The 27,058-nt window shown below is 46.7% G+C and overlaps 1 protein-coding gene and 1 non-coding gene across 2 annotated transcripts; one reads left to right on the top strand and one right to left on the bottom strand.

Annotated features, from left to right (window-relative positions):
* Positions 1 to 2,256: 2,256 nt before the first annotated feature.
* Positions 2,257 to 2,450, top strand: LOC149123153 (U2 spliceosomal RNA). The gene has a single exon (XR_016218768.1). It is a non-coding gene; the product is annotated as a U2 spliceosomal RNA (small nuclear RNA).
* A 6,214-nt stretch (positions 2,451 to 8,664) lies between these two features.
* Positions 8,665 to 24,264, bottom strand: PDCD7 (programmed cell death 7). The gene is made up of 5 exons (XM_051822329.3): positions 23,321 to 24,264; positions 21,361 to 21,499; positions 12,646 to 12,882; positions 11,959 to 12,046; positions 8,665 to 10,448 (listed from the first exon to the last, which is right to left on the bottom strand). Exons 1-5 carry the CDS (start codon positions 24,194 to 24,196, stop codon positions 10,325 to 10,327), a joined length of 1,464 nt encoding a protein of 487 aa, XP_051678289.1. The 5' UTR covers positions 24,197 to 24,264; the 3' UTR covers positions 8,665 to 10,324.
* Positions 24,265 to 27,058: the final 2,794 nt, after the last annotated feature.

Genomic DNA, 27,058 nt, shown 5'->3' on the forward strand with positions numbered 1-27,058 from the left:
TATCAAGCGCATTGAATACAAGGTCAATGTACAGAAATCAGTTGTCTCTATACAAACAATAAGCCCTACAAATAATACCTTTAAAAATTTTCATTAGAGAGGCGGAGCCATAGCGGGAGTGGAAAGGAGGGAACCCCGGGGAAGGTAATAAATCATCAGTCAAGATGTCTTCAGCACCTGAGCCTCCAGCGTTTAAAGAGGAACCACCCAGAGAGAAAGGCTTTCAAAACCCAGGGCTGGCCGGCGCCGCGGCTCACTAGGCTAATCCTCCGCCTAGCGGCGCCGGCACACCGGGTTCTAGTCCCGGTCGGGGCGCCGGATTCTGTCCCGGTTGCCCCTCTTCCAGGCCAGCCCTCTGCTGTGGCCAGGGAGTGCAGTGGAGGATGGCCCAGGTGCTTGGGCCCTGCACCCCATGGGAGACCAGGAAAAGCACCTGGCTCCTGGCTCCTGCCATCGGATCAGCGCGGTGCGCCGGCCGCAGTGCGCCGGCCGCGGCGGCCATTGGAGGGTGAACCAACGGCAAAGGAAGACCTTTCTCTCTGTCTCTCTGTCTCACTGTCCACTCTGCCTGTCAAAAAAAAAAAAAAAAAAAAAAAAACCAGGGCTCAGAGGGGTGCGCACAGCCACCTTATTTCGAGCAGTGAATCCAGAGCTCTTCATTAAACCTAACAAACCTGTAATGGCTTTCAGATTGGTAACCCTCTCGCTTTGCGTGGCTTCCATTGGTTATCTACATGCAACACAAGAGAACAAAAACAATCTCTATGAAGCTATTGATAGTGAAGGACACAGTTATATGAGGAGGAAAACATCTAAATGGGATTAATAGTGCTGCTTACTGCAGACGGAGCATTATCGAGAGCTCTAAAATCTTCGATTTAAAGACCTTAGAGTACACAGTATCATGATACCTTTTCTAGAATATGCTACTGAGGAGAGAAGATAGCAGTTACAACTAGACCACTGTAATAAATTTTGTCCTTCCAAGCTGCCACTGTTATCTCATTCTTTTTCCACAGAAAGAACATCTTAGTATTTTTCTTTTATTAAATCATCCTATAAAAATGTCATGAGAATGGAAGCAATTTGTGTTCATTATTATGTTATATATAATAAAAGTACCCAATTCTGTAAAAAAAATTTCATTAGATATTGAAATTTAGAAAGAAAACATTTGTGTTAGCATCAACCACCTAGGACTAAATCTAACACAAGATGCATAAGATCTCTACACAGAAAACCATAAAACATTAGATTAAATGGGGAAGCATACCATATTCATGGATTATAAAACTCAGTGCTATAAAGACAGAAGAGCTCTCCAAATTGACTCACAAAGTATAAAAATTCTGTCACATTTTCTGGTATAAATTAGCAAGCTAATCTCAAATGAAATGAAATGCAAAGATCCAAGAATAGCCAAGACAATCTTGAAGAGGCAAAAAAGTAGTCCTATACTATCAGATATCAGAACTTACTTCACAGTTACAGGAATTAAAACAGTGCAGCAGTGACATGAGACCAATAGAACAGAAAAGAAAGTCCAGAAACAGATCCATACCTATGTGGATTCTTGATTTATGATAAAATTGACCCTACAGAGCATCTGAATCAACTGAATATCCACCTGGAAAAATAAATCCTGACTTCACATCACTTATACACAAAAATCAATTCCAAGTAGACTGTAGATCTAAATGTGAAAGGTAAAATAATAAAGCTTGAAGATAAGAGACTATATTCATGGCCTTGGAATGGGCAAACCAGACTAATGATAAAAAAACCAGACTAATGATAAAGGAAAATACTGATGAATTGGATTACATTAAAGTTAAGAATCTGCATCCATCAGAAGACACTATTAAGATAGCAAAAAAATAAAAAAGCCACAGAGTGGGAGAAGATATTTGCAACACATTTATCTGAGAAAGGACTCATATCTGATAGACCTTCCACAAGCAATACGAAATAAGCAAGAAATTTTAGTAGGAGCTACACAAAAGGGGATATCTACATAGCCAAGAAACAGGTGAGTCGTCCAGCTCTGTTAGTCATCAGAGGAATGCTAAATAAAAACAATGAGATGCCACCACACACATACAAAACCCTGAATGATTAAAATAAAATAACCTGCCGATATCAAGTGTGGAGAACAGAATCTCTGCACCTCCATGTCCTGTTGGTAAGAAAGTCTGTTAGTATTGACCAACAGTAGCTACTACAGCTGAAATACAAGAATTATAAACTCATCCACATATCACTTCTCGGCCTTTTGCCTAAGAGCAAGTGTAGCCTCTGTTCTTAGTTTGGTAATATTTAAAATAGCCACGGATTTGAATTTTGATGTATTTTAAACCTTGTTAAATATTGAATCATACAGAATTTAAGCTTATGACTGCCTGGAATATAAATCTGGACTCCCGATCACTCTGGCATTTTGCAAACAATCAGAGCTTACCAGGAGGCGTGCATCAGGGAGTACCACTGGCTTGACACAAGCTGTAGCCTCTGCCAGGATGATGCAAAAGCCCTGCTTCTTAGGGTCATTGTGCGGTCACACCCCACACCCCATTTGTAACAGCGGCATGGCACGTAGAGAGGGAGGGTGAGTAATCTGAGTACAGAACAGTCAAATGAGGGCAAGTAGGCAAATCCCTTAATTCCCTCATCTCCTCCCCCACCTGTCCACTCCTGTCAGCATCTGCCCAGTGCCTGCTGCCAGTCTCTGCATGTCAAGGAGGTGGCTCTCACGTAGCTTCCAGGACGCGGCATCAGGCAGCTTCCAGGGTCTCCAGTCAATTGCCCCATTGGTCAGTTCTTACAAAGCACGTTTGAAGCATAAGGGTGTTTGTTATAGGAAGGTTCAGTAAGTTTTGGCATTTTCAGATTTATCACTTACACTATCAGCTGAAGTTTGAATTCTGGAGTACTGAGAAAGGGCACAGTTCCGTTGTGAAGAAAGTATGAACTGCCTGTGCACATAGCAGGTACTGGGCCCCCGTCCCCCCATCTCCAACCCAGCATCTGCATCCTAACAGGCGTTCTTTATTCAGCCCCACACTTGCTTCCAGGGCAATTTAGGAGTTTGAGGATTCTGGGAACCAATTTAATAGTATTTTAAAATGCATTTTAAACCATATTAAATATGATTCATACTAAATTCAAGCTCACAACTGCTTATTATATATATTCACATTATATATAAATATGACTTCTGTGTGACTCAGTTGGTAAGGGCTGTAGTGTAAGATATGACCTGGTTAGAACATTTTCTAAACTGAGGGTCACCTTGCTATGTACAAAATGAAAGGTGCCGATCAGTAAGTAATAATATTTTTCAGAAGGAGGGGAATGTTCTGGTCCTTGTGGGGTTTGGGGAAAAGCTTCAGGAAACAGATGAGACCTGACCAGGCCCCTGGAGGGTGGGAGAAGAGTCTGTGAGTGGGAAAAGAGTCAAATGGGAAGTTAGACTCCAGAGAAGGGGCAGCTGCAAGGGCCGGCGTGGTGATGTAACAGGTTAATCTGCTGTCTGTGACACTCCATCCCCAGATGGGTGCAGAGTCCCCCTATGGGCGCCAGTAAGAGTCCCAGCTGCTCCACTTCTGAACCAGCTCCCTGCTAATGCACCTGGGAAAGCAGCGAAGGATGGCCAAATGCTTGGGCCCCTGCACCCTTGTGGGAGACCCAGAAGAAGCTCCTTAATCCTGGCTTCGACCTAGCCCAGCCCATCATTGCAGCCATTGGGGAGTAAACCAGCAGATGGAAGATTGCTCTCTCTCTCTCTCTCCTATCTCTCCCTCTCTCTGAGTAACTCTGCCTTTAAACTAAATAAATAAATCTTCAAAATGAAAAACAGAAAAAAGAAGAACAGAGGCAGGAGGGCCAGGGGTGGGGTGGACAAGCTGCCTGACTCACGGAAGCACCTGCAGTAATATGGAAAGGATAGACGGAGGCGGTGCTGGGACGAATTCAAACTTCAGGCTGCGGCCTGACTCCATTCAGTAGGTGGTGATGAAATCCTCAAAGAGGCCTGGGGGTAGGGAGGGGTGGAGAAGTGGAGACTTTAGGAGAGCCAGGCTGAGCACACTCTGGCAAACTATAGCCCAGTCCATGTAGCCACTTGGAGGCAACTGAGGCTGGCTGTAGGGAGCCTGCAGGTAGAGGTTATGGAAATTGGTCTAGGCGGGGGTGGGGCCCACACAATGACAGCATTGTTTTAAAGCTGTCCACTGTACTTTCCAAATGACTTCATCCTTACCCCCAGCTTTAATTACCCACCAGTGATTCACAAATCAATTTTCCAGGTCTCGGCTGAGATCAAACTCATAAACACGACTGCCTACAAATCTCTCAAGAGCACTTCTAACTCAGCACACACAAAGTGAACTGACTTTCCCTCCCCCAGACTGCGCTCCTCCAGGGTTGCCCATCACAGGAATGGCAACAGCCACCCAGGTGCACCAGGGCTCGACCCTGACGCTTTCCTCTCCCTTTCCCCCACTTACCTCAAATGCCCTGCCAAGCTTCATCTCAAATCTCTGGAATCCAGCCATTCCATGCTACCTCCCCTGCTACCATGGGGTTCAAGCTCCTGTTACCTCACACTTGGACCACTGGGCTCTCCATGTCCTCTCACACTTTATTATCACAATTCCGTTCCATGCACAGAAGTAAGAGTGGCCATTTCAAAACACAAAACGAAGCCACTCTCCTGCTTAAAGCCCTTACTGTTCCCAGCTGCTTTCAGAATAAGAACTAAAGTCTTTCTAAAACCTTGTAACTGTACCGTCTAGCCTCTGATCCTTCCAACTTGCTCCAGCCACCACAGCTTTCAACTTTGCATATGCATTCCAGACACCCGCTATGTTCTTCTTTGTCTCCTCTCCACAACTCATTAAAAACTGATCATTTTTTAGAGCTCAGCAAAAACACTATTTCTTCAAAAAAGTTTCTCTTCCTGGAGCCAGTGTTACAGCATGCGTGGTCAAGCTGCCACCTGCAACACCAGCATCCCCTGTGGGTGCCATTTCGAGTCCCAGCTGTACCACTTCCGATCCAGCTTCCTGCTAATGGCCTGGGACAGCAGCAGAGGATAGCCCAAGTGCTTGTGGGAAACCCAGAGGAAGCGCCTGGCTCGGGCCTAGCCCAGCCTTGGCCATTGTGGCCATCTGGGGAGTGAACCAGCAAATGGAAGACCTCTCTCTATGTATCTCTTCCAAAACATAAATAAATTTCTCCAATCCCCCAAACTTGGTTAGGTTCCCCTAATACAGTGGCTTTCAAGATTTTTTAAAATGGTGACCGATAATATATTTTGTGACCTAGCATAAACATATATAATCAGAATTTTCATCTTCATCATGTGATAATAGACACTATCTCTTATTTCCCCTAAATGTATTATAGAAGCATTTGAAAAGCAGAACTATGCTTAGGGGGTATTTGGCATTTTGCTTAGCCTCAATGGGCACTCAATAAATATTTGGACAATAAAAACTATAAATCAGTTAGTAAGTACTTTTCTTTGTAGTCCTTATCACAATTATAACTAATGATTCTATTAGTATAAGCAGGAATCCTGTTTGTTCCTTTTTATATCCCTAACGCGGCACCTAGAAAATGCTAAAAAAAAAAAAAAAAAAAAAAAAAATCACCTCACCAAGAACACAGTTGGAAAGTGGTGTCCTGCATCTAGCAAACGTGTCGTGAGGTGAGAAAAGCGTCTGCTGTTCTGCACGGGAATGACTCCAGCACCACCAGCCTTGAAGACCTTGATCTTTGCTTCAGAGACAAGGAGAAGCCAAGTTTAGCCCAATCAGCAAACAGAATCTGCACAGAAACACATTTTTCCTGGGTGGGCGGGTGTGGCAGATCAGGAATTGCTGTGTGGATACACAGAGGTAATCAACTCACTGTATGGGAATAATTCACTTTTTTTTTTTTTTTTTACTTTTTCTAAGTACTAAAAATTTTAATTTGGAAATGTCTCAATCTGGATTCCTGAAAATAAATCTCTGTAAGTGCATTTCATATTCACTTTCCTTTTATATATCACATACTAGACTTATTTAAGTGGAACAAGATAGACTTTGTATTTACCTTGTAATCCCCAGCTTTCCTGTGGACACGTGTAGAAGTGACTTACTACAACAGATGGTACAATCCCTGCTAAGCTTCTTGTTACAAAAGTCACACAGACATAGGAACATGAATGGCTTTAGAGTGATTAAATTGGTTGGTTTGTAGCGGTAAATTCTTTGACTCAATAAACTCAAGTTACTTGGAATGAATATTCAACAGTATTTAACATATAACCAATCTTTCTCTCATAGCTTCCTGAAAAATATAAATGAAAAAAAACTTTTTTCAAAGGGGCAGGCAATATTTAGCCTAGCTGTTACACTGCAGGTTGGGATGCCCACATCCGATAGCAGAGTGCCTGGGTTTGAGGCCCAGTTCCTCTCCTGAATCCATCTTCCTGCTAACGTACACCCTAGGAAGCGGCAGATGGCTCAATTGAGTATTTGGGTCCCTGCCACTCCATGTAGGAGGTATCAATTGAGCTTCCAGCTCCAGTCATTGGGCATTTGGGGAGTAAACCAGTTGATGGGCACTCTCTAAATATGTAAAATTTTAAAATAAATCAATAAACAAATGGCTTTTTTTTTTTTTTTACAAAGCCAGGGTTTCCTCTCCTAGGAAATGAAAGAATATTCTCACATATGGAATACGATGAAGTAACAGGGAACAGGTTAACTTTCTGGTTAGTGTCTGAATGAATCTCTCCATTTTCATTCCTTCATGTTCAATTAAGTGGATAAAGTGTAGAAAGACATGAAAAGGGCTGAAGGCTCAACAGAATGGCAGCTCCTAGTTCTACTGGCGGAAGGGAAGAAGCAGCAGCCAACACTGAGCAGCAGGGACAGGCACCCTAGCATGCAGGTCTCATCTACAAATGCCTGCCCCACATCCAGGCCCCCGGCAGCAAAGGTAGCGCCAAGCTTGCATTCAGAATGCTGGGATGGCGTGGGCATCAGGTGCTGAGCTAAAGAGATGCCCCCTGGGCAACGATGAGGTAAATCGACAGATAACACTGGGTTGAAAGGAAAACAAGTTTGGATCCAAGGTCACAATGAAGTTTAAAAAGAAAGCTCACTGGCCACCTTTGGAGGATGGGAGGGAACCAACTCATTATTTTGAAAATTAGTAAATAAAAGAAATTAAGTATTTCTGTTTTGCTGGTCCTATATAAATTATACCTGAAGATAACCAAAAACTTGATGAGGAAGTCTCTTTTTAGAAATAACTGCAGACAGAATTAAATGATCACTACTGGGGCCAGCACTGTGCTGCAGTGGGTTAAGCCGCTGCCTGTGATGCCAGAATCCCATATGGGTGCCAGCTCAAGTCCTGGCTGCTCTACTTCTGATCCCACTCCCTGCCAAAATGCCTGGGAAGACAGCAGAAGATGGTCCAAGTGCTTGGGCCTCTGCCATCTACATGGGAAACCCAGACAGTTCTGGGCTCCTGGCTTCAGCCTGGCCCAGGCCGAGCCATTGCAGCCATTTAAAGAGTGAACTAGTGGAGGAAAGATCTCTCTCTGCGTAACTCTGCCTTACAAATAAATAAATAAATCTTTAAAAAATGTTTTTAATTCACTATTTTTAACCTCTAATGAATTAATGAATCTAGGTCTTAATGGCTGCCAAGATTACACAAGAGAACCAGATTCTAGTGCCTCATGTCTATGAAGTCTTCCTGCCAGAGAACTCTAATCAACATGTGCCCGAGTCTCTAGATTCATACTATCCAACAGAGGTACAGCGTGAGCCATGTGCATAATGCTTATCTTGATTCCCAGCAGCCACACTTCTGAGTGCTCACTAGCTGTATATGTGACTATGACTGGCTAGTAAGGCTGTTTATCCACTGCATTAGAGGAAATACAGGAACAGAGGGACCTGGTATCATAACCATGCAACTGGTGAGAATGAAACTAGGGGAACACTTCAAGAAAAAATGTTGCTATGTCTTTAAGAAATTAATTGCAAAGAAAAGAGAAAAAGAGAATGACAGGTATGTAAAAGTGATCAGGAAAGAAACTATAGATTATCAGAAACTTTAAGGCACTTACCAACTTTCATAGATATTATGGTGTGTATTTAGATCCTGATTGGGAACAAAATGTAAAATACACTTACAAGGTAAGGATATTTGAACACTGATTAGATAGTTATGATGTTAAGGAGTTATTCTTTAGATGTGATGGCGGTCATGTGGTTAAATTTTTAAAAAAATATTTAAAGCTACATACTAAATTACTCACAGATGAAATAATTTAATGTGTGAATTTGCCTCAAAATAATTGAGGGTGACTGCAGGGTAGGGTAAGAGATGAAACACGACTGGCCATGAAGAGATAATTATCTGAAACTAGAGGATGGGTGTGTGGAAAAAAATCATCATACTATTCTCTTTACTTTTGAATATATTTGAAAAGTTCCATACTAAGTATAAAAGTAGAGGGACTATAGGATAAGTACAATTACTGAAGACACTAATACGAATCTTTTGAAGCCTACAAAGGACCAATGGCTGCTGCTAACACCAGTACACACAGGAAATAAATAAGGAAAACCTTACAAAACAACCACCAAACAAAAGGTAGGAACAATGCTCACTTTATTAAAACCTTGCATAGGCCAAATGAGGGAAGAGGGGATTTTTTTTTCCACCTGTGGTTTAATGCCACCTTATTCTTGGATTTTTCTCCCTGAATTTTCCCAAGCCCGCCTTCCTGCCCCCATCACCGCAGGTGTCTTGGTGGCAAGGCCATCTGGACAGCAAACATACATCATACAACCCATCCGTGGTTTCTAATCCCCACCTCATCAGACAGCAGCTAGTGGAGATGTTGAACAAAGAGGCACACAGGCACGTGGGGTTTCATGAGGCAAATCACAGCAGGTCTTTAGGCTTACGAGTTTAGACACACTTTGGAGAAGCATGGTGCCAATTCCCTATGTATTACCTCTGTAATGCATGATGTACACATTGAACAATAAAATTAAACAACAGAAAAGAGACAAAGGCATTCATGTCCTGCACTTAAGAGCTTCCAGCTACACAGTATTATTTCCAGGGTAGACAGCCTCTTTTCTGACTTAGCCAGAGTTGGGATTTCACAAAGTTGAGGACTTGAGAGTCACTTTCCCACAGCAAATGCTTGTTTAATAACTTTGAATTTCGCAGTGAGAATGTGTTTTGGCAACGTAGAAGCATATGTTAGGTGATTTGGGAGGCAACAAATTTGGGTCAAAGGCTCAAACTAAAAACTGAAATATTTATTTGGATTTTTTAAAAATATAAATAACAAAATAATTGGCAAAACAAAAAACTGACATGTTATATGACTGACCATCTCCAAGCACAAAATTTATTAGTGACTATAAAAAATAAACTTTATCATTTTTATTTGCCTTTTCCCCAGCTTTGACTACATGAATGTTTTTGGAAACTTGAGTTCGGAAGAAAATCCCACAGCTATCCTGGCTCCTACAATGTGACTGAGTGAGGTTTAGGGCCCACTCCCATGGGGAAATAAATTTCTATCCTTGGGTATTCCAAACAACTAGATCCCTAGGAACCTTTCATTAGGATCCTCTAGCATGGGGCCAAGGCAGCCACACACATTCAAACACACTCCAATTTAGGTGCAGGCACTCTTCAGCTCCACATGACTACAGAGACCAGGGCACCATTATTTCGGCAGCCCAACCTGTAGTCACTGCTGTCACCCTAACCAGCAGCCTCCCAAGCTGCACCGAAACTGTGATGAACAAAGCCAAAGACAGAGCCTGTCTGACCTCTCCTCCTGGGAGCTGGAGGGTGCATGCGCAGGAAGGGTAAGGAGGTTTTGCATTAAGCTTCCTTCACATTCGGTGTTGGTGGAAGGGCTGCTGCCCAGCATACACCTGTGTTGAGTATTTGAGTGAACTGAGTGTACTTACCCATCACCACACAAGGAAGTTACAGAAAATTAACAAGTCACTCTAGACCAAGCCCCTCAAAACAGAGGCAATGTGGTGAGCCAAGGTCACTGCTGGGGTAATGACCTTAGTTCACGTAGGTCCTTTCCTGAAGAACCATATTCATCTCCTGATTCAAGAGGCACCTCTGGCCAGGACCGGGTACAGAAGGGCAAGGCTGTGCCACACGGAGTTTGGAAGTCACAGCTGAGTCTACGGCACAAGAAGATGGCGGCATCAGTACCATTCGGAGCTGGAAGAAGCCAGGGCTGGACCTCACTCCGGGAGCATCTTTACTAATGCAGCTTAATGGCGGTCGCCCAGATGTCGTTGCTGGGGAGCGGGGGAAGCACCCATCCTTGGGGAACTGAGTTGCCTTTGGGATGGTCGGATGGCACCAGGTACTGATCCCAATCATGCCTTAACAAGAACATTGTAGAACAACCGTTTATTTCTGTTTTATTATAAGCAAGATGTGCAGCAACTAAACAGTTCTATTTCTAGGACTTAGCTTCCAAACGACTGAGGTACTAACCTGCCACAGAACTTGTTTTCTAGGAATTAGGCAAAAGACCATACTTAAATGTACTCATAAAGGGGCAAATAATACAAAGAACTGATACCATTATGGATACCAAATAATGAATACACAGATGCCCCTCACTATTGCCAGATTCTGCAATTTGCCTACTCACTAGAATTTATTTGTAACCCCAAGATCACCCCTTGGGGGCGTTTCATGGATACAGGGCGGATCCGAGTCACCAAAATGCTCTTTGTCCCAGCTAAGGTCTCTCTTTGTTACCACATATTTTACATTTTTGTGCTTTTTAGTGGTGATTTCACCGTTTACAAAGCCCCCAGCTAAAGTGTTAAAGAGCTGGCCAGAGTTCCGAAGCGCAGGAAATGCCTCCCGGAGAAACTGTGGATGTTGGATAACTTTCATTCAGGCATGAATTGTGGTCCTTTTAACAAGCTCAATGTTAATCAGTTAACAATACATATTAAGTGGGTGTCTTTAACAGAAGCACACTTAAACGAGGTATTGATTGATGGACAAAAACGTGAGCAGAGACTTGCAGGAAACTAGCCAATCCTGTGTTTCCTGTAGGAACAGTGTGCAGTTCTGTGATTCAGGGTCTGTAGTGACTTGACAGAACACAGCTATCATGAACAATGAGAACTACCTGTGCTTAGGTTTAAAACATGTATAGTAGGCAAAAACAAGCCTTTCCCAGAAAACAAACTAGGTATGATGAAGAGCATTCTTTCCTAAGAATCACATACTGCTGGCACTTGGGAAGGGACCTCAGAGACCACTTAGTTGGGTGATTTTCAGACCCAGGAGCCTCAAGCAGATGTTCTGGGGAGTCTCGGAACAACAGAGTGCTGCCGCCAATGACAATCAATTTATCTCACACACTGACTTTGCCAAAGACAGCTGCTGGAGTCTGAAGGTCCTATTCTAGTCCACCGGCTTCATTTCATAGGTAAGCTAAGTGAGACCCTGAAACTGCCCAGCTCATGCGCAACTATAGCTTCAGGTGAGACTCCTTGTTCCCAGCTCTCTGGGCTCTGACTTGTGGAGGGCTCCGAAGTGAGTATGGGTCTTAAGCAGCCTCCACAAACAAGTACACATGATCTCCCTCCTGTTCAGCACCAGAAGAGAACTGGGAAAGGCAAGTCAAGGCGTTCAGTCAGCATAACAGCTATAGGAAATGGCAAGTCCCAACTTGATTTCAGTTTCTTCACCTGTTAAAACAGAGATTTTACTTCTAAAGATAGATGAGAACCAAGCAAGACATGGGGCTGAAAACTGGAAACAGAAATCCATAAGGAACAGAGAACAAAGAGCAGTAATAGACCTCAACAACTAAGCACTTTATCAAATTGCTACTTCAGGGAAAGCCAACCCAGAGCTTGGCCTGACCTTATCTGGATGAGTGCCGGCAGGGAGTGCTCAGCCTGGAGGTAATACTGCCGGAAAGGCTGCAGGAGGTGAGCAAGCGGGAACTCGTCTGAAAAAGAAAGGCACAACACCGTGTCATCGTCCTCGACCCCCACGGCCGACAACTAGGACAGTGCCACCAAATGTGTTTCTTCTGTACCGATAATCCCATGATACAGTTTATAACTGCAAATCCAGGAGGTGTCATTTTTTGCCTACTTCTTCTTCTTCTTTTTTTTTTTTTTTAAATTTTTTGCCAGGCAGAGTTAGACAGTGAGAGAGAGACAGAGAGAGAGTTATAGACAGTGAGAGAGAGACAGAGAGAAAGGTCTTCCTTCCGTTGGTTCACTCCCCTAATGGCCGCTACAGCTGGCGCTGCACCGATCCGAAGCCAGGAGCCAGGTGCTTCTCCTGGTCTCCCATGTGGGTGCAGGGCCCAAGGACTTAGGCCATCCTTCACTGCCTTCCCGGGCCACAGCAGAGAGCTGGACTGGAAGAGGAGCAACCGGGACTAGTACCCGGGGTGCCGGCGCTGCAGGCAGAGGATTAGCCAAGTGAGCCATGGTGCCAGCCGTCTACTTCTTTTAGCTTAAGTTGTGATCACCTGTGATGAAAAAAGCTGTGAATTTAGGCATTTTGCTTTTCTCCACTGGTCACAAAGAAACTTACCTGGATCCCCAAATAACTTGGACTCAATTTCACGTTTCTGAAGTAAAATTTTCTCTTTTTCTTTCCTTTGCTTCTTTTCCAATTCTCTTTTCCTTTCTTCTTCTTGTTCTCCTTCCAACATAACTCTGAGGGCTCTCTCTTCAGCTTCATATAGTTCAGAACGTTTTTTAATGAGTTTTCTTAGTCGCTGAAGATGGTGCTCAAAAGTCTCATCTGCTGAGGCTGGAGGGCAGACCCCTAGACAAAAAGAACCAAACAGCACTTTCTTTATTTCAAAGACTTACTTATTTATATGAAAGATAAAGAGGGGGAGACAGAAAAATCTCCCATCTGCTGGTTCACTTTCCAAATGCCTGCAACAACTGGGACCGGGAGGAGCCAAAGTCAGGAGCCAGAAATTCTACCTGGGTCTCCCATCTGGGTGGCAGGAAGCTGGATCAGAGCAGGCAGGACTTGAACCAGGTGCTCCAGTATGGTATGTGGGCATTCCAAGCAGGAGCTTAACCTGCTGCATCACAACACTGTCCCACAAGCAGCATTTTAGAAGCAACCTTTGTTGTCCCAAAATTTCTAATGAGGAGACTCAAAGTCCAACCTACAGTAAGTATAAGGGTGACCTTCTCAGTCTCTAATTGCTCTGACTCTACACTGATTGATTTCTCTAACTGGATCATACCACTTAGCCTTGGTTTTGATGATTTCTAATGGCTTTGATCTTCCAGTGGGATAGCAAGATCACAAAGGGGGCCATCTGTCCTAACTTTTTCATTGTTCATGGGATTCCCTTAGTATTAATTCTCAGACCTAAAAAACAATTCTCCCTGTGATTCTGGGAGAGCACACACTTAAATGATGAGAAAGACGGTACACATAACCGACCACAAGGATCTAACAGTCTGTGTTGACTGTAGGGTGACCAGTTGTTTTGGTTTGCCTGCTTTTAGCACTGTAAGCCTCATGTCCTGGGAAACCACTCCTCCCAGTAAAACTGGGATGGTTGTCAATCTGTCTTAACTGTGAAGTCAGCTAACAGTACAGCAATATAGCTAATGCCACAATTGGGAACCCCTGATTACAGGCTGGTTATTAGGTGATATCAAAGAAGCACTAGCACTTTTTTTTTAGTGTGATAATGGTATCATGGCTGATGATAGGTATTTAGATATTCTGTTTGCACATGCACAAAATTTTTAAGTTTCACACACAAAAAATTAAAGAATCCTTGAGTAGACTGAAGTTGTGCACTCAGTATTATAATGGCCTGTAATATTAAAGGTGCTATAGGAGCGGGTGTTTAGCCTGGTGGTTGATGCCTGCCTTCCACATTGAGTACCTAAGTTCAATTCCTGGCTCTAGCTCCTGATTCCAGCTTCTTGCTAATGCAGACCCTGGGAGGTAGCAGGGGCGGCTCAAGTAACTGGGTTCCTGCCACTTGCATGGGAGATCTGATTGAGTTCCCAGCTTCCATGCTAGCCCAAACCAGGCTACTGGGGACATCTGAGGAGTGAAAACAGCAAACAGAAATGTGCTCTGCCTCTCAAATAAATAATTAAAAACAAAAACACTGAAGCTGCCGGGTGATTTAATGTAAAGTGAAATGGATATGGTCTATCCTGTCAGTGCTTGAGAATTTTTTAAAAAATTATGTATTTGAAAGACAGAGTGACAAAAGGAGAGGGAAAGAAAAAGGAGACTATCAGTCTTCCATGTACTGCTTCACTCCTCAAAAGGTCACAAAAGCCAGATTTGGGCCAGGCCAAAGCCAGGAGCTATGAACTCCACCCTGATCTCCCACCCAGGTAGCAGGCGTCCAAGTATATCCTTGGGTCATTTTCCACTGCCTTTCTAGGATCATTAGCAGGAAGCAGGATCAGAAGTGGAGTAGCTAAGACTCAAACAGGCATTTCAATATGGAATACTGAGTTCACAAGTTGTGGCTTAACCTATCTTCACAGCTTGGATTTAAAGGATGATGTATTTATTACAGAGGCATGCTAACAATACTAGACACAAGAAAGAAAAAACCCTAACCCCGCCACCACAATCAGCCGTTTGTATCTCTCCATGCTCCCTTCCAGTTTTTCTGTCCACATGTGACAGGCCCTCGAAAAGTTCATGGAAAATATGCATTATGAAAAAATGATGCCTGGATTTCATATTTTTTGTCCCCAAATAAACTTACCTTTATTTACTTACTTATTTGAAAGTCAGAGTTACAGTGAGAGAGGGAGAGGGAGAGGGAGAGGGAGAGGGAGGGAGAGGGAGAAAGAGAGAGAGAGAGATCTTCCATCTGCTGGTTCATTCCCCAAATGGCCACGACAACCAGAGCTGAGCCAGGCCCAAGCTAAGAGCTTCACCCTGGTCTTCCACAGGGTTCAGGGGCTCAGGGACTTGGGCCATCTTCTGCTGCTTTCTTAGACATGTTAGCAGAGTTGGATTGGAAGTAGAGTAGCTGGGACTTGAACCGGTACCCATATAGGATGTTAGCACTGCAGGCAGCAGCTTAACCCACTGTGCCACAGCACTGACCCCATAAATTTATCTTTTAATTCCATTTTCCCAGAACTTAAAAAAATTTCTTAAAAATTTTATTGGGGTTGGTGCTATGGCATAGCAGGTAAAGCTGCTGCCTGCAGTGCCAGTAGCATCCCATATGGGCATCAGTTCAAGTCCTAGCTGCTCCACTTCTGATCCAGCTCCCTGCTAATGCACCTGAGAAAAGTGGCGGTTGGCCCCTTGTACCCATGTAGGAAATCAGGAAGTTCTTGGGTCCTGGCTCCTGGCTTCAGATCGACCCAGCTCTGGCAACCGTGGCCAGCTGGGGAGTGAACCGGTGGATGGAAGATCTCTCTCTGCCTCTCTGTAACTCTGCCTTTCAAATAAATAAATAAATCTTTAAAAAATATATTTATTTATTTGAAAGGCAGAGTTACAGAGAGAGAGAGAGAGAGAGAGAGAGAGAGAGAGAGAAACACAGAGACAGAGATATCTTCCATTTCTAGGTTCACTCCCCCAAATGGCTGCAATGGCTGAGCTGGGCCAGTTCAAAGCCGAGAGCCAGGAACTCCATCCAGGTGTCCCATGTGGGTGGCTGGATCCCAAGTACTTGGGCCATCTTCCACTGCCTTTCCAGGTACATTAGCAGGAAGCTGGATCAGAAGTGGAGCAGCCAGGACTTGAAATGGTGCTCACTCATATGGGATCCGCCAACACAGGTGGCAGTTTAACCCACTGTGCCACAATGCTGGCCTGATCAGAACTTTTTGAGGTACCCTTATATTAGCAACTTCATATAGTCCAACATAATATGCATGTCATTTCCATGTTCCTTCTCTACATTCTTGTGGTCTTCAGAATAGCTTTATTTTATTTCATCAAATCAATGTGCCTTAACATGCTTAATAATTCCTGAGCTCTTAAATTACTCCAAATGCCTTATTATTATTTATAATGCCACAATGAGCACACTTGCTATTTTTTTCTTTCCTATGGATAATTTCTGTAAGACAGTCTCAAGAGTAGAAATATTTATGGATACTTTCAAGACTACCAAAATATGGTACTAAAACTGCTTCCTAAAAGAGCTATATGTTCACCCAGTTACCTTCACTCGCCACAGAGAAGGTAATTAATAAACACCTCTTGGATGAATAAACAATCTTCAACAGGGTTTCAACACGTATGCTGCTACCTGTTAAGAAAGACATTGCCAGCTTCGGCAACCACTGTCTAGGAGCGGCAGGACCAGGGGAGTGAGTGGTACAGTGGAGGGCCCCTGATGATGACAGAACACAGGGTCATGAGGAAGATGGGGTGGGAGTGCCATTTCCAAGGGAAGGTGTCCAGCTGACCAGGCAGTGAGCACAGCATTTTCAGTGTAAGCCATTGAAGTGGCATAAATAACAGATCCTCAAGTTTAGTGGTTCTCTGTGAGGTTTAACCTTAGAAGCCGTAACCACTGCAGCTAAGTGGTTGTGGAACTTGTTTTCCAATCTTCTTCACTCTCAAAGCTAACATTTCTCCGATCATTTTCTCACAACTGCTTTTCTTGAAAATATTTCCATTCACTCATTCCCAAACTAAGAAGACTACACAGCTCAAATTCATCTTCTACTAAGTTGGCCAGACTAACATTCCAAATTTAAAATTCTTATGCACTGACAAATTTATAATTATATTTTATAATAATTTCATAGTTTTATTTCACTTCTTTAATTTTTCTTGTAAAGGCCAGAGAGTAAATATCACAAGGTTTATAAACCATATCTCTGCTGCAACTATTCAAGTATGCTAGTACAGTGAAAATAGACACTGCATCCACCCCTAGGTGCCTCCACACTCCCTAAGGTGCTGTGGCCTGCTCCCATCTCAGGGTGCTGGGTCTGGGTCCCCCATCTACCTCCCCCTCAACCTCTTACTGATGCTGCCTTAGAAATGGCACTTGTCTTCCTCTTAACCCTAAGCGCCGGCATCACCTGGGGTCCCTCTGCCTCTACCACTCACTCCCCTAGGTCCAGGAGTTCCCAGACACCGAGGCCTCACCTCTGTTTCTCTTTACTTATGCACACTTAGGGTCTTGTCCAGTCTTTGGATCTTGGCACAATCAGAAAACACTTTCCATCTCTGAAGTCAAAACTCAGTCATTCTCTTCTCTACAACCTTCTACCCTCCCTGTGTTTAGGTCCTTTCGCCCCAGGCCTGTGTGCTTTACCAAAACCTCCAGATCTGGCATTTCAAATTCCATCCCTCACCAAAACTTGTGGTCACCCATGAAGCAAAACCCTAAGAGACTTATCTGCATTACCACCCAGCCTTGCCGCCTCTACTTTCATGCCTGGGGAAGACTTCTCCACTTATTCCCTCTACCTGGGACCACTGGGACTTGGAGCCATCAGCTGCCCTCCTTCCCTCCATAAACATACTCAGGTTTTCCTGTGATACCCAACCCCTCACCTCTGTCTTACACAGGGCCAGGTCCTCTTCTTGATCTCTCTTCCTTCCTCACAATCTTTTTTTTTTTTTTTTAAAAAAAGATGTATTCATTTATTTGAAAGGCAGAATTAACAGAGAGGCAGAGGCAGAGAGAGAGAGAGAAAGAGAGAGGTCTTCCATCCACTGGACATTCCCCAGATGGCCACACAGCCGGCGGGAGCTGTACAGGCAATCTTTTAAAAACTTAATTTCATGGCTTTTTTTCTCTCCTACTCACTTTTCTACTGTATCTGGCTTCTACCCCCACCACTTCACTGAGATGCCTTTATATTATTTGGTAAGAATACTAGGGCAGGGGTGAGGTGGAGCGGTACAGCGCAGTGAGGAGGGGACCTCCGCTGGGTCGGAGCCCCGCTTTGCCGTGTACCCCGCAAGTTGGCTCAGGCATGGAGGTGAACCTGGGCCACGGGGGAGCCCCGCTCCGCTGTGCCTGCGCTTTCCTGCGGGCCCCTTTCGGCCCGGAGGGGACGCGTGACCCAGGCGGCCTTCCAACACAGGGGCTGGGCCCGGAGCCTGCTTTGGAAGACCAAGGTGGAGCTTCTTGGGCGTGTGAGGAAGTCTGCGACGGACCGGAGAAGGAGAGTGAAAGCGGAGAGGCCGGCAGCCCGGCTAAGACGGGGGTGAGCCCGCAGCCTGCGTAGACTTTGCCGCGCACCCTGAGCACCGCCTCTCCCGCCACACAGTCCAGGAGGATGGAGGGAGTGTTTTGCTGGCCGCGGCACACAGAGCCCAGCCTCTGAAGGGGCCCCGGCGCCTCCTGCATGCCAGCGGTGCCCATTCTGCCCCACGGCTGGCGAAGTGAGGTGCCCAAAGTGAGCCCCAAGAGACCGCAGCGAGGGGAGCGGTGTCTGAGGTGTCCCAACACCCAGTGCCTGCTATTCCTTTGAGAATGTGCGCGTTTTTCCACGGAGCCCCGGGAGACCTCAGGCTGCCTTCCTGGCTGATCACTTACTAAAGCAGCCGGGCAGCCCTCGGTGACTCTAAGAGAACGCGACAGGTACAAGTGAGAAAAGCGGCAGCTTACGGTCTCAGCTAAATCCTGTGCCCTGAAACACAGCAAAGATGGTGAATCTTTCAAGGGCCCCGGAATTCCATCCAAAGCCACACATCCTGAGGAGACAACTAGGAAGTGCCTAGGACGGTGTATCACAAGGTGCAGCCAGGTGACACTTACAATCCCGGGGACTTTACAACAGAAAAGCCTAACAGATTCAGTAAATAGTGTTTTCATTCCATACTGATAAAAAAAATGCAGGGGCCAAAACAATACACAGGTACTTCAGAAAGTTCATGGAAAATGGAATTAAGGGGTATTTGCTTGTTGCAAAAGTTTTTGAAATCTATGCAGGTTTTCATAATACACATTGTGAACTTTTTTAAAGGCCCCTTGTCTGTATAGTTTGATTTCAAGCTATTGCATATAAATGAATTTTATATATAAAAAAGAATAATATGAAACACAGCATTTACTACAGACCAGGAATATTCTAAGCACTTTACACATATTTACTAATTTAACCTTCACACCACTGCATGCGTAGGTACTATCATTATTATGGTTTTTCTGATGAGGAAACCAAGGCACAGAGAAGGCGCCTGCCCCAGATTACACAATTTCTCTGAGCCGCTGACCTCTCTTGGTCTATGATCTTTTCATCTACTTTGCTTTCGAATTACAAAGAGAATTTGTCTTTTTGGCTCCCATCTCTTACGATACAACCTGCTGAAAGTCATTCCAGGGGCTGGCATTGGGGAGCAAGAGGTTGGGGCTCCATTAGAAGGTACTATCACTCATTCAGTAGACCAGGTTAGAACCTGGAAGTCATTTGTTTCCTTCAGCGTTCATATGCTGAGTTCCCGTAAGTTATTTAGGCTCCCATTCTCCTTTCATTATCTTTTAAATTCATTTACTGCCTCCAACTCACTCTCATACTATCCAGCCCTACCCAGACAACAGCTTTCCCAGCCTCTCCCCTCTCCCCTCTGCCTCCTCAGCTCTGGCACTGAACTCTGTCATCATTTCACTTTCTGTCTAAGATCTCTGAGTGGTTCCCCACAGCTTTAAGTACAAGCGAGAATTCTAGTGTGGCCCATGAAACAGTCTGTGAAGTGGTCATGCTTAGATGTCCAGCTGCACCTATCAGCACTCAGGGGTTGGGGGAGGGGGGTTTGACTCCAAGGCCAGGATGGGAAGTAGCCACGCTGAAAGCTGTCGTACTGCTCAGTGAACAAGCTGGCTGAATGCACAAGGGTCACATTCCAAAACTTTATGAGGGATCGAAGAGAACTGCAGTTTTCACTGATATGAGGGTATTTCAAAAAGGCTGTGGTAAATGCAACTGAAAGCTTATTTTGGGGGAAGGTGTGTAACACAGCAGTTAACTTGCTGTTTGGGATGCCCATCTCCCATACTGGAGTGCCTGGTTCAAGTCCTGGCTACTTCACTTCTGACTCAGCTTCCTGCTAATGTACACCCTGGGAGGCAGCAGGCGACAGCTCCAATAATAGGTCCTCCAATACATGTGGGAGGCTGGAACCGAGTTCTTGGCTCCTGGCTTCAGCCTGGCCTAGCCCTGGCAGTTGTAGGCATTTGGAGAGTGAACCAGCGATGGATGATCTCTTTCCACATGTCTCTCTCTGCCTCTCAAATAAAAATGAAAATAAATACCTTGAGAAGTTTACTTTGGTATAAAAAAATTTCCAAGGTCATACATACAAGGGTATCTTCAAAAAGTTCATGAAAATGCATATTATGGGAACATTATGCTTGGATTTCAAAACAATTTTTGTATAAAAATAAAACATCTTAATTCCATTTTCCACTAACTTTCTGAAGTACCCTCACATTTTAAACCACACAGAGGAAATCACCTGCTACAACAGCACTTGTTAATTCGTATACTTCCAAATCTCCCTGGCAAATGTCAGAGGCCTAGAACCTACTAAATAAGGCAACATGGGACAAACCAAGCACAAATGGAGTGTGAGGTCACTGCGGCCCGACCAAGGAGGGAGGAGGCCGCACGGTATTCAGTTCTGAATCACGGGGAGATCTTCAAATGGCAAAGACGGGACTGAGGGCCTTGCAGACAAATGCACTGGCAAGAACAAGGATCCACACATGCAAGCGGAAGGCACGCCTGGGTGACTTCTAGAAAACCAGCATGCCTAGAACAAACTTCTGTGAAGAAACTTGGACTGCCCCGCTAGGGTGCTGGTGCTCCCTCCTCTGAGCCCAAAAGCAACAATCAGGGAAGCTGGGGACATCCGTGCATTCTGCAATGTATTCCACCCTGTCCAGCTGGCCACGCCTCTTCACACCGCAGTAACTCAGGCATGAGATGTAGCCGAAGGAGCACATTACGTTTCCAACACTTTGTGGAGCAACAAGGGCGGGCAGGAAAGCTTGTGCCGTGGCCCGCTGGCAAAGCTGACCAGCCACAACAAGCCCATTCAGAAAAGCGTGGCCACTGACGCCTGGGGTAGGAACGGTGAGTCAAGGGGTTCCCACACCTGCCTCCCCTTCCAACCTTGCTGTCCAAGGGCTAAACATCTTCCAAGGCTTTCGGCTCCCAGTGACTCTAAAGAGTGAAAATAATAAAGTATTTTTCTTCCAAAAATGTTGGGGTGGGAAGCCACTAGGGTAAAAAAAAAAAAAAAAAAAGAAAGAAAGAAAGAAAGAAAAAAGGTGTGTGTGTGGGGGGGACGCAAAGCCACAGCTACCTTTCCTTGCTGCAGCCTCTTTCCTCAGTTTCCTCAGTTTCTCCAAAGCCCGAAGAATGTCCACCATTCGCTTGGTGTCTGCTTGCTTCTTCCTCACCTCAGATAAGACACCATCAGCTGCAGCTTTGAGTTCCTGCTCCTGTAGGGGAAACACGGCTGTGAGCCTAGCGCCAGGAACACACTCCCAGCAGAGTGGCTGCCTGGTGGTGAGATCTGGGGGGATCAGCCAGTCCCTGGGGCAAGACCCGCTGAGTCTACATCTCAATTTCCGGGGCCTGACACAACTTCCCTCCACAACGTTCCAGCCAAGGGGCTCCCTGCTCCACGGAGGGACAGTAACCGTCATCCCAAAGATGAACCTCTGCTCTCGGCAGCTTCGCCACAGGCACTGCTCTGGCTCAGCCTCAGTGCTTCTGAAAGGGCAGTGCAGGGAACATCTGCACCCAACTGTCCTGATGATTCGGATTCTCAGAGACAGAAGGATTGGGGCTGGGGAGGCCCAGAACTCTACCAAGGTGTCTGAGCGATGACCAATATAGCCCTAAAGCCCCACGGATCTCTTTCACGTGGCCCCCTCACAAACACCGAAAAGACCACTATTCCATTCTTTCCGACTTGGTTCCCGTGGGATATAATAACCCAGTTCCTTAAGTCATTCCTCAGGCTCCAACACGTGGTGGACAGCAGGAAGGACCCGCCTGCTGGGCTCTGTCCCACAAGTCAAGTAAGCGCCTGTAATTCCCCCACCACCACCCCCACCACGCTGCTTCACTCCTCTGTTTGGTTGACTTCTGCCTGGAGCCGCACCTGTTGCTTTCATTTGGCTCTGACATTTCCTCCAAGGCTCATCTCAGATGCCATTAAATCATCGAGAAAGCCTTTCCCCCAAGGCTTAAGTACCCCTTTTCTGGGCTCCTATAGCATCACACACCATGCTGTACTGACAGGATCCCCCATGGGGCTCTAAGACCCTCAAGGGCCAGGGCTATATCCTATTCATCTCCATTCCTAGCAGCTGCACTGGACCTGCCACAACAGAGCCCCATGAACTGTCCACTGGACTGACTTGTGCCTCCTTTACAGCAATGAGAGCAATGCTAAAGCTCCCATCAGTACACTTAAGAGTGAAGTTACACCAGACTCCAGGGCAGGAAGACACTAGCCGATGGTGGGGAGGGAGGGACCCCAGAAGCCTTCAAAGTTGGTGAAATGCATTCAACAACTATTTGGCCAGTTTCCACTTCTCTGCAGGCCTTACTGAAGTGCTTGAGAGCCACAGGCTTGGTAATCAGAGCACCTGGGCTCACAGTCCGGTCACGTGACTGTTGGCAAGTTAACCTCTCTATGCCTCAAATGCCTAATGGTGAAATTGGGATAATTCTCCCTACCCCACAGGATTGGTATATTCGAGATCTGGTGTGTAACAAGCTTAGCATTGCGCCTCATGCGTACATGATAGTAAGCACTCAAAAACACCACTGCTGAACCTGGTGATTCATGGTTTAAACGTCGTAAACAAAGGAATCCTGCGGCAATCACTGTGAACCCATCAGCCAATCAGGACGTACGTTCCTCGAGGTAAAGCCCCAAGTTCCCTATATTTTTTTGTCCTTTAAATCAGCGCGGGTGGCACGCAGCCAGCCCCGTGTGGGTCGTGAAAGCTCAGTGGAGAGAACGTTGGAGCAGGCCACAAGGGACCTGTCGGCCAGCGACGCCACTGCGAAGTCCCATACCTGTGTCGCCAGGACTTTATTGCAAACACTACTAGAGCTTTTGTTTTGTGTTCTGCACACCAGGAATACCCAATGAACACGGACGTACGAGGCGGGAAGGCTATCTTTTCACTTTATGGCTAAAGAAACATTCGGGTTAGACCTGAAAAATACCACAGCTGAAAGTCTCAGGCTGCTTCGAGTTTCAGCCACCACCTCCAAGGCCCGCACGTGCCCAGCGCTCTCACCCGCTTCTTCTCCTCCACCTCCTGCACGCACTTGACCCTCCAGCGATCAATCTCCTGCTCGCGTTCCACTGCCCGGGCCGCCTCCGCCTCCCGCTCGGCCTGGCGTTCCCGAGCCCTCTCTCGAAACCGCACCCGGCGGCGCCGGATCCTCTCCAGCCTCCGCCGCGCCTCACCCACGTAGGCGGCCTGGGTCAGCGGCTGCAGCCGCTCGGCTAGTTCGGCGCGCAGGGGAGCGGCCTGGGCATGCAGCAGGGCCCAGGCTGCGCCGTCGGCCTCGGCCTCGCGCAGGGCTTGGCTCAGGTCGCGCAGCCGCCGCACCAGGCGCAGAGCCCCGCGCAACCGCGCGCGCACTTCGCCTAGGCTGGGCCCCGGGTGCGTGCGCTGGGGCACCGGGCAGCCAGCGCGCCGCGGGGTGCCGAACACAGCCTCTAGCCACTGCCGGTCGCGCAGGCGCTGCAGGGCCACGTCCCCGAGCACGTCGGACGGTGGCGGCACCTCAGGCCAGCGCAGGCTCCAGGGAGGCCCCGGGCCTGGAGCCGGTGGCCCTGGGCGCTCGCTAGCGTCGGTCCCCGTGAAGGGCCGGCACTGGGGCGGCGGCGGCGGTAGCGGCGGCGGCGGCGGCACCGGGAAGAAGGAACCACTGCCGCCGCCGCCGCCGCTACGGGAGGCTTCCGTGGGACCCCGGGGCTGCAAAGCCAGCGGAGGCTGGAGGAAGGGGGCAGAGGTCCCCGGGAAAGGGCCGGGCCGCTGGGTAAGAGGCGGCGGGAAAGCCGGGGAGGGCAGCGGCGGCGGAGGACAGCCGAACGGAGCAGGGGGCGGTGGCTGCGGAGGCGGCGGGCCCGGACGACCTGCGGAGAAGAAGGGCGGCAGGGCCATGTTCACAAGATGCTGAGAAGTGACAGGAACTTGGTTCCCAGGGAGCGTCTTCCGGGCGGAAGTGACGTATTTGGACATGCGACGCGGTGCGTCCTGTCTAGAAAGCCCGGCGCGCTGGAGTGGGCGCTCATTCAATCTTAAAGCTTTCGTTTTTCTTTTTCTCTCTTTCTTCATTCCTTATTTATTTATTTAAAAGAGACAAAGAGAGAGAGAGAGAGATCTTAAATCTGCTGGTTCACTCCCTAGATGGCCGCAACAGCCAGGGCCAGGAGCTTCTTCTGGGTCTCCCACGCGGGTGCAGGGGCCCAAGGATTTGCGGATCCTCGGCTGCTTTCTCAGGCACATTAGCAGGGAGCGCCATCGGAAAGTGGAGCAGCCAGGACTCCAAAGCTGCAGGCTGTGGCTTAACCCGCTGCATTGTGGCGGCCCCCAAAACTCTCCTTTCTTAATTACTGTGCTAGACGCAGAGCTAGGCGCCATAGGCACAGTGAAACAAAGACCTAGGGGTGGCCCTGTCTGGGAAAGAAAACCCTTTGATCAAGCAGTCATGCGAAGGTAGAAGTGTGATAGTACTTGACTTAGTGGAAGCGATTTGGGAAGGTTGCTCTAAGGACTTGAGGCTTCATCTGCAATCTGAAGGAGAAACAGGAGTTAAATAGAAGAGGGAGAAGCACAATCCCAGGTGATAGCACAGAAAGGTGTGTGCCCTTGCGGGCACTTTCAGATAATGCCAGTGTGGATGGAGCACTAAGAACAACAGGAAACCACTGACTTGAAACAGGAGGTGAAGGAAGGCCGTACAACGTGATTGTATTTTAAACATAATTTGAGAATTGTGGATTCCTGGGCAGTTTTAAGAAGCAATACAGGGGGGCCGGCGCTGTGGCATAGCGGGTAAAGCTGCCTCCTGCAGTACCGGCATTCCATATGGGCGCCAATTCAAGACCCAGCTGCTCCACTTCCAATCCAGCTCTCTGCTGATGGCCTGGGAAAGCAGTAGAAGATGGCCCAAATGCTCAGGCCCCTGGGAGAGAGACCTGGAAGAAACTCCTAGCTCCTGGCTTCGGATCGGTCCAGCTCTGCGACCATCTGGGGAGTGAACCAGCAGATGGAAGACCTCTCTCTCTCTCTCGACCTCTCTCTCTCTCTCTCTCTCTCTCTCTCTCTTTCTCTCTTTCTCTCCCTGCCCTCTCTATAATTCTGACTTTCAAATAAATAAATAAATCTTTTTTAAAAAGGCAGCTATACAGGGAGATCATATGTATGATATGTATGCTTCAACCCTGGTGGAAACTTCTTGCAGAACTGTAGTGCAATATCAGAACCTGAATCAGCCCAGCTCTGGCTGTTGGGGCCATTTGGGGAAGAAACCAGCAGATGGAAAACCTTTCTATCTCTCTCTCTTTGCCTATAACTCTACCTCTCAAGTAAATAAATAAATCTTTAAAAAAAAAATAGGGGCATAACGGGTAAAGCCATCACCTGTAATGTCGGCATCCCATATGGGCACCGGTTTGTGTCCTGGCTGCTCCACTTCCAATCCAGCTCCCTGCTGATGTGCCTGTGAGTAGCAGAAGATGGCCCGAGCTCTTGGGCCCCTGCACCCATGTGGGAGACCCAGAGGAAGCTCCTGGCTCCTGGCTTTGGGTCAGCCCAGCTCCTGCCATTGCTGCCATTTGGGGAGTGAACCAGCAGATCGAAGACCTTTCTCTGTCTTTCCCTCTGTAACTCTACCTCTGAAATAAGTAAATAAATCTTAAAAAAAAAAATAAAGCTGCTATAAAGCATTTTTTAGAGATTTTATTTATGTATTTATTTGAAAGTTGAGTTACACAGAGAGAGAAAGAGAAGCACGCCTGCATCCCAGAGTGCCTGGGTTTGAGTCCTGGCTTCACTTCAGATTCCCACTTCCTGTTAATGCAGAAAGTTCTTCAAGAAAAAAAGAAGTATAAACTTCACTTCTCTGGAATAAAGTGTCCAGGAGTGCAATTGCTGGGTCATGTGGTGGTTGTATGTTTATTTTAAGAAACTGCCCAGTAATTTTCCAGAGTGGTTGGACCACTTTACCTTCTGGTAGCTTTGGGATCCGCAAGTAGGGAGGCCTATACTTCCGGGAATGGAGAAGCCCCTACCTGTACTTGCAGGGAAGAAAAGTCCTTGTCAAGGTCCCCGCGGGTGCCTAAAGGTCAACCAATGAGGATCAGACCCGCCTCAACCTTTAACCCCCATGCCCTGAGTCTATAAAAGGAGCCCTCCCAACCTCTGACGTGCAACTTCTCCGGCCCCCGCTCTGTTGCTCTGTTGGGACCAGTGAACCTCGCCCGGGAGTGGAACCCCAATAAAAGCCTATGAATTAATTATCTGCCTGGGAAGATTTGTTATGCGCCGGATACCTTGCACCTTCCACCAGCAATAAGTATATGAGTGCTCTGGCTTCTCGGCATCTGTCATTTTGTGTTACAATTTTCATTTTAGATATACTGGTACATATGTAGTAGTATCTCAATGATCGTTTAAAAAAAATATTTGAGCCGGTGCCACGGCTCATTAGGCTTGGTTAGGGCACCGGATTCCGTCCCGGTTGCTCCTCTTCCAGTCCAGCTCTTTGCTGTGGCCCGGGAGGGCAGTGGAGGATGGCCCAGGTCTTTGGGCCCTGCACCCGCATAGGAGACCAGAAGCACCTGGCTCCTGGCTTCGGATCGGAGCAGCACGCCAGCCATACTGGCCATTTAGGGGGTGAACCAATGGAAAGGAAGACCTTTCTCTCTGTCTCTCTCTCTCTCACTGTCTAACTCTGCCTGTCAAATGAAAAAAAATATATGTATTTGAGAGACAGAGAGTTCCCATCCAGTAGTTCACTCC

Source organism: Oryctolagus cuniculus, chromosome 12, assembly GCF_051225735.1.
Source record: "Oryctolagus cuniculus isolate XC-2025 breed Fujian yellow rabbit chromosome 12, ASM5122573v1, whole genome shotgun sequence".
Taxonomy (NCBI): domain Eukaryota; kingdom Metazoa; phylum Chordata; class Mammalia; order Lagomorpha; family Leporidae; genus Oryctolagus; species Oryctolagus cuniculus.

Bases quoted from the DNA above. Each gene is read 5' to 3' on its own strand.
- PDCD7 (XM_051822329.3), bottom strand. From the start codon at position 24,196: ATGGCCCTGCCGCCCTTCTTCTCCGCAGGTCGTCCGGGCCCGCCGCCT. The intron at 21,500-23,320 runs GTGAGAGCGCTG...TTTCCCCTACAG, and splicing joins AGGTGGAGGAGAAGAAGCGG to GAGCAGGAACTCAAAGCTGC. The intron at 12,047-12,645 runs GTAAGTTTCTTT...TTTCTTTTTCAG, and splicing joins CAAGTTATTTGGGGATCCAG to ACGAGTTCCCGCTTGCTCAC.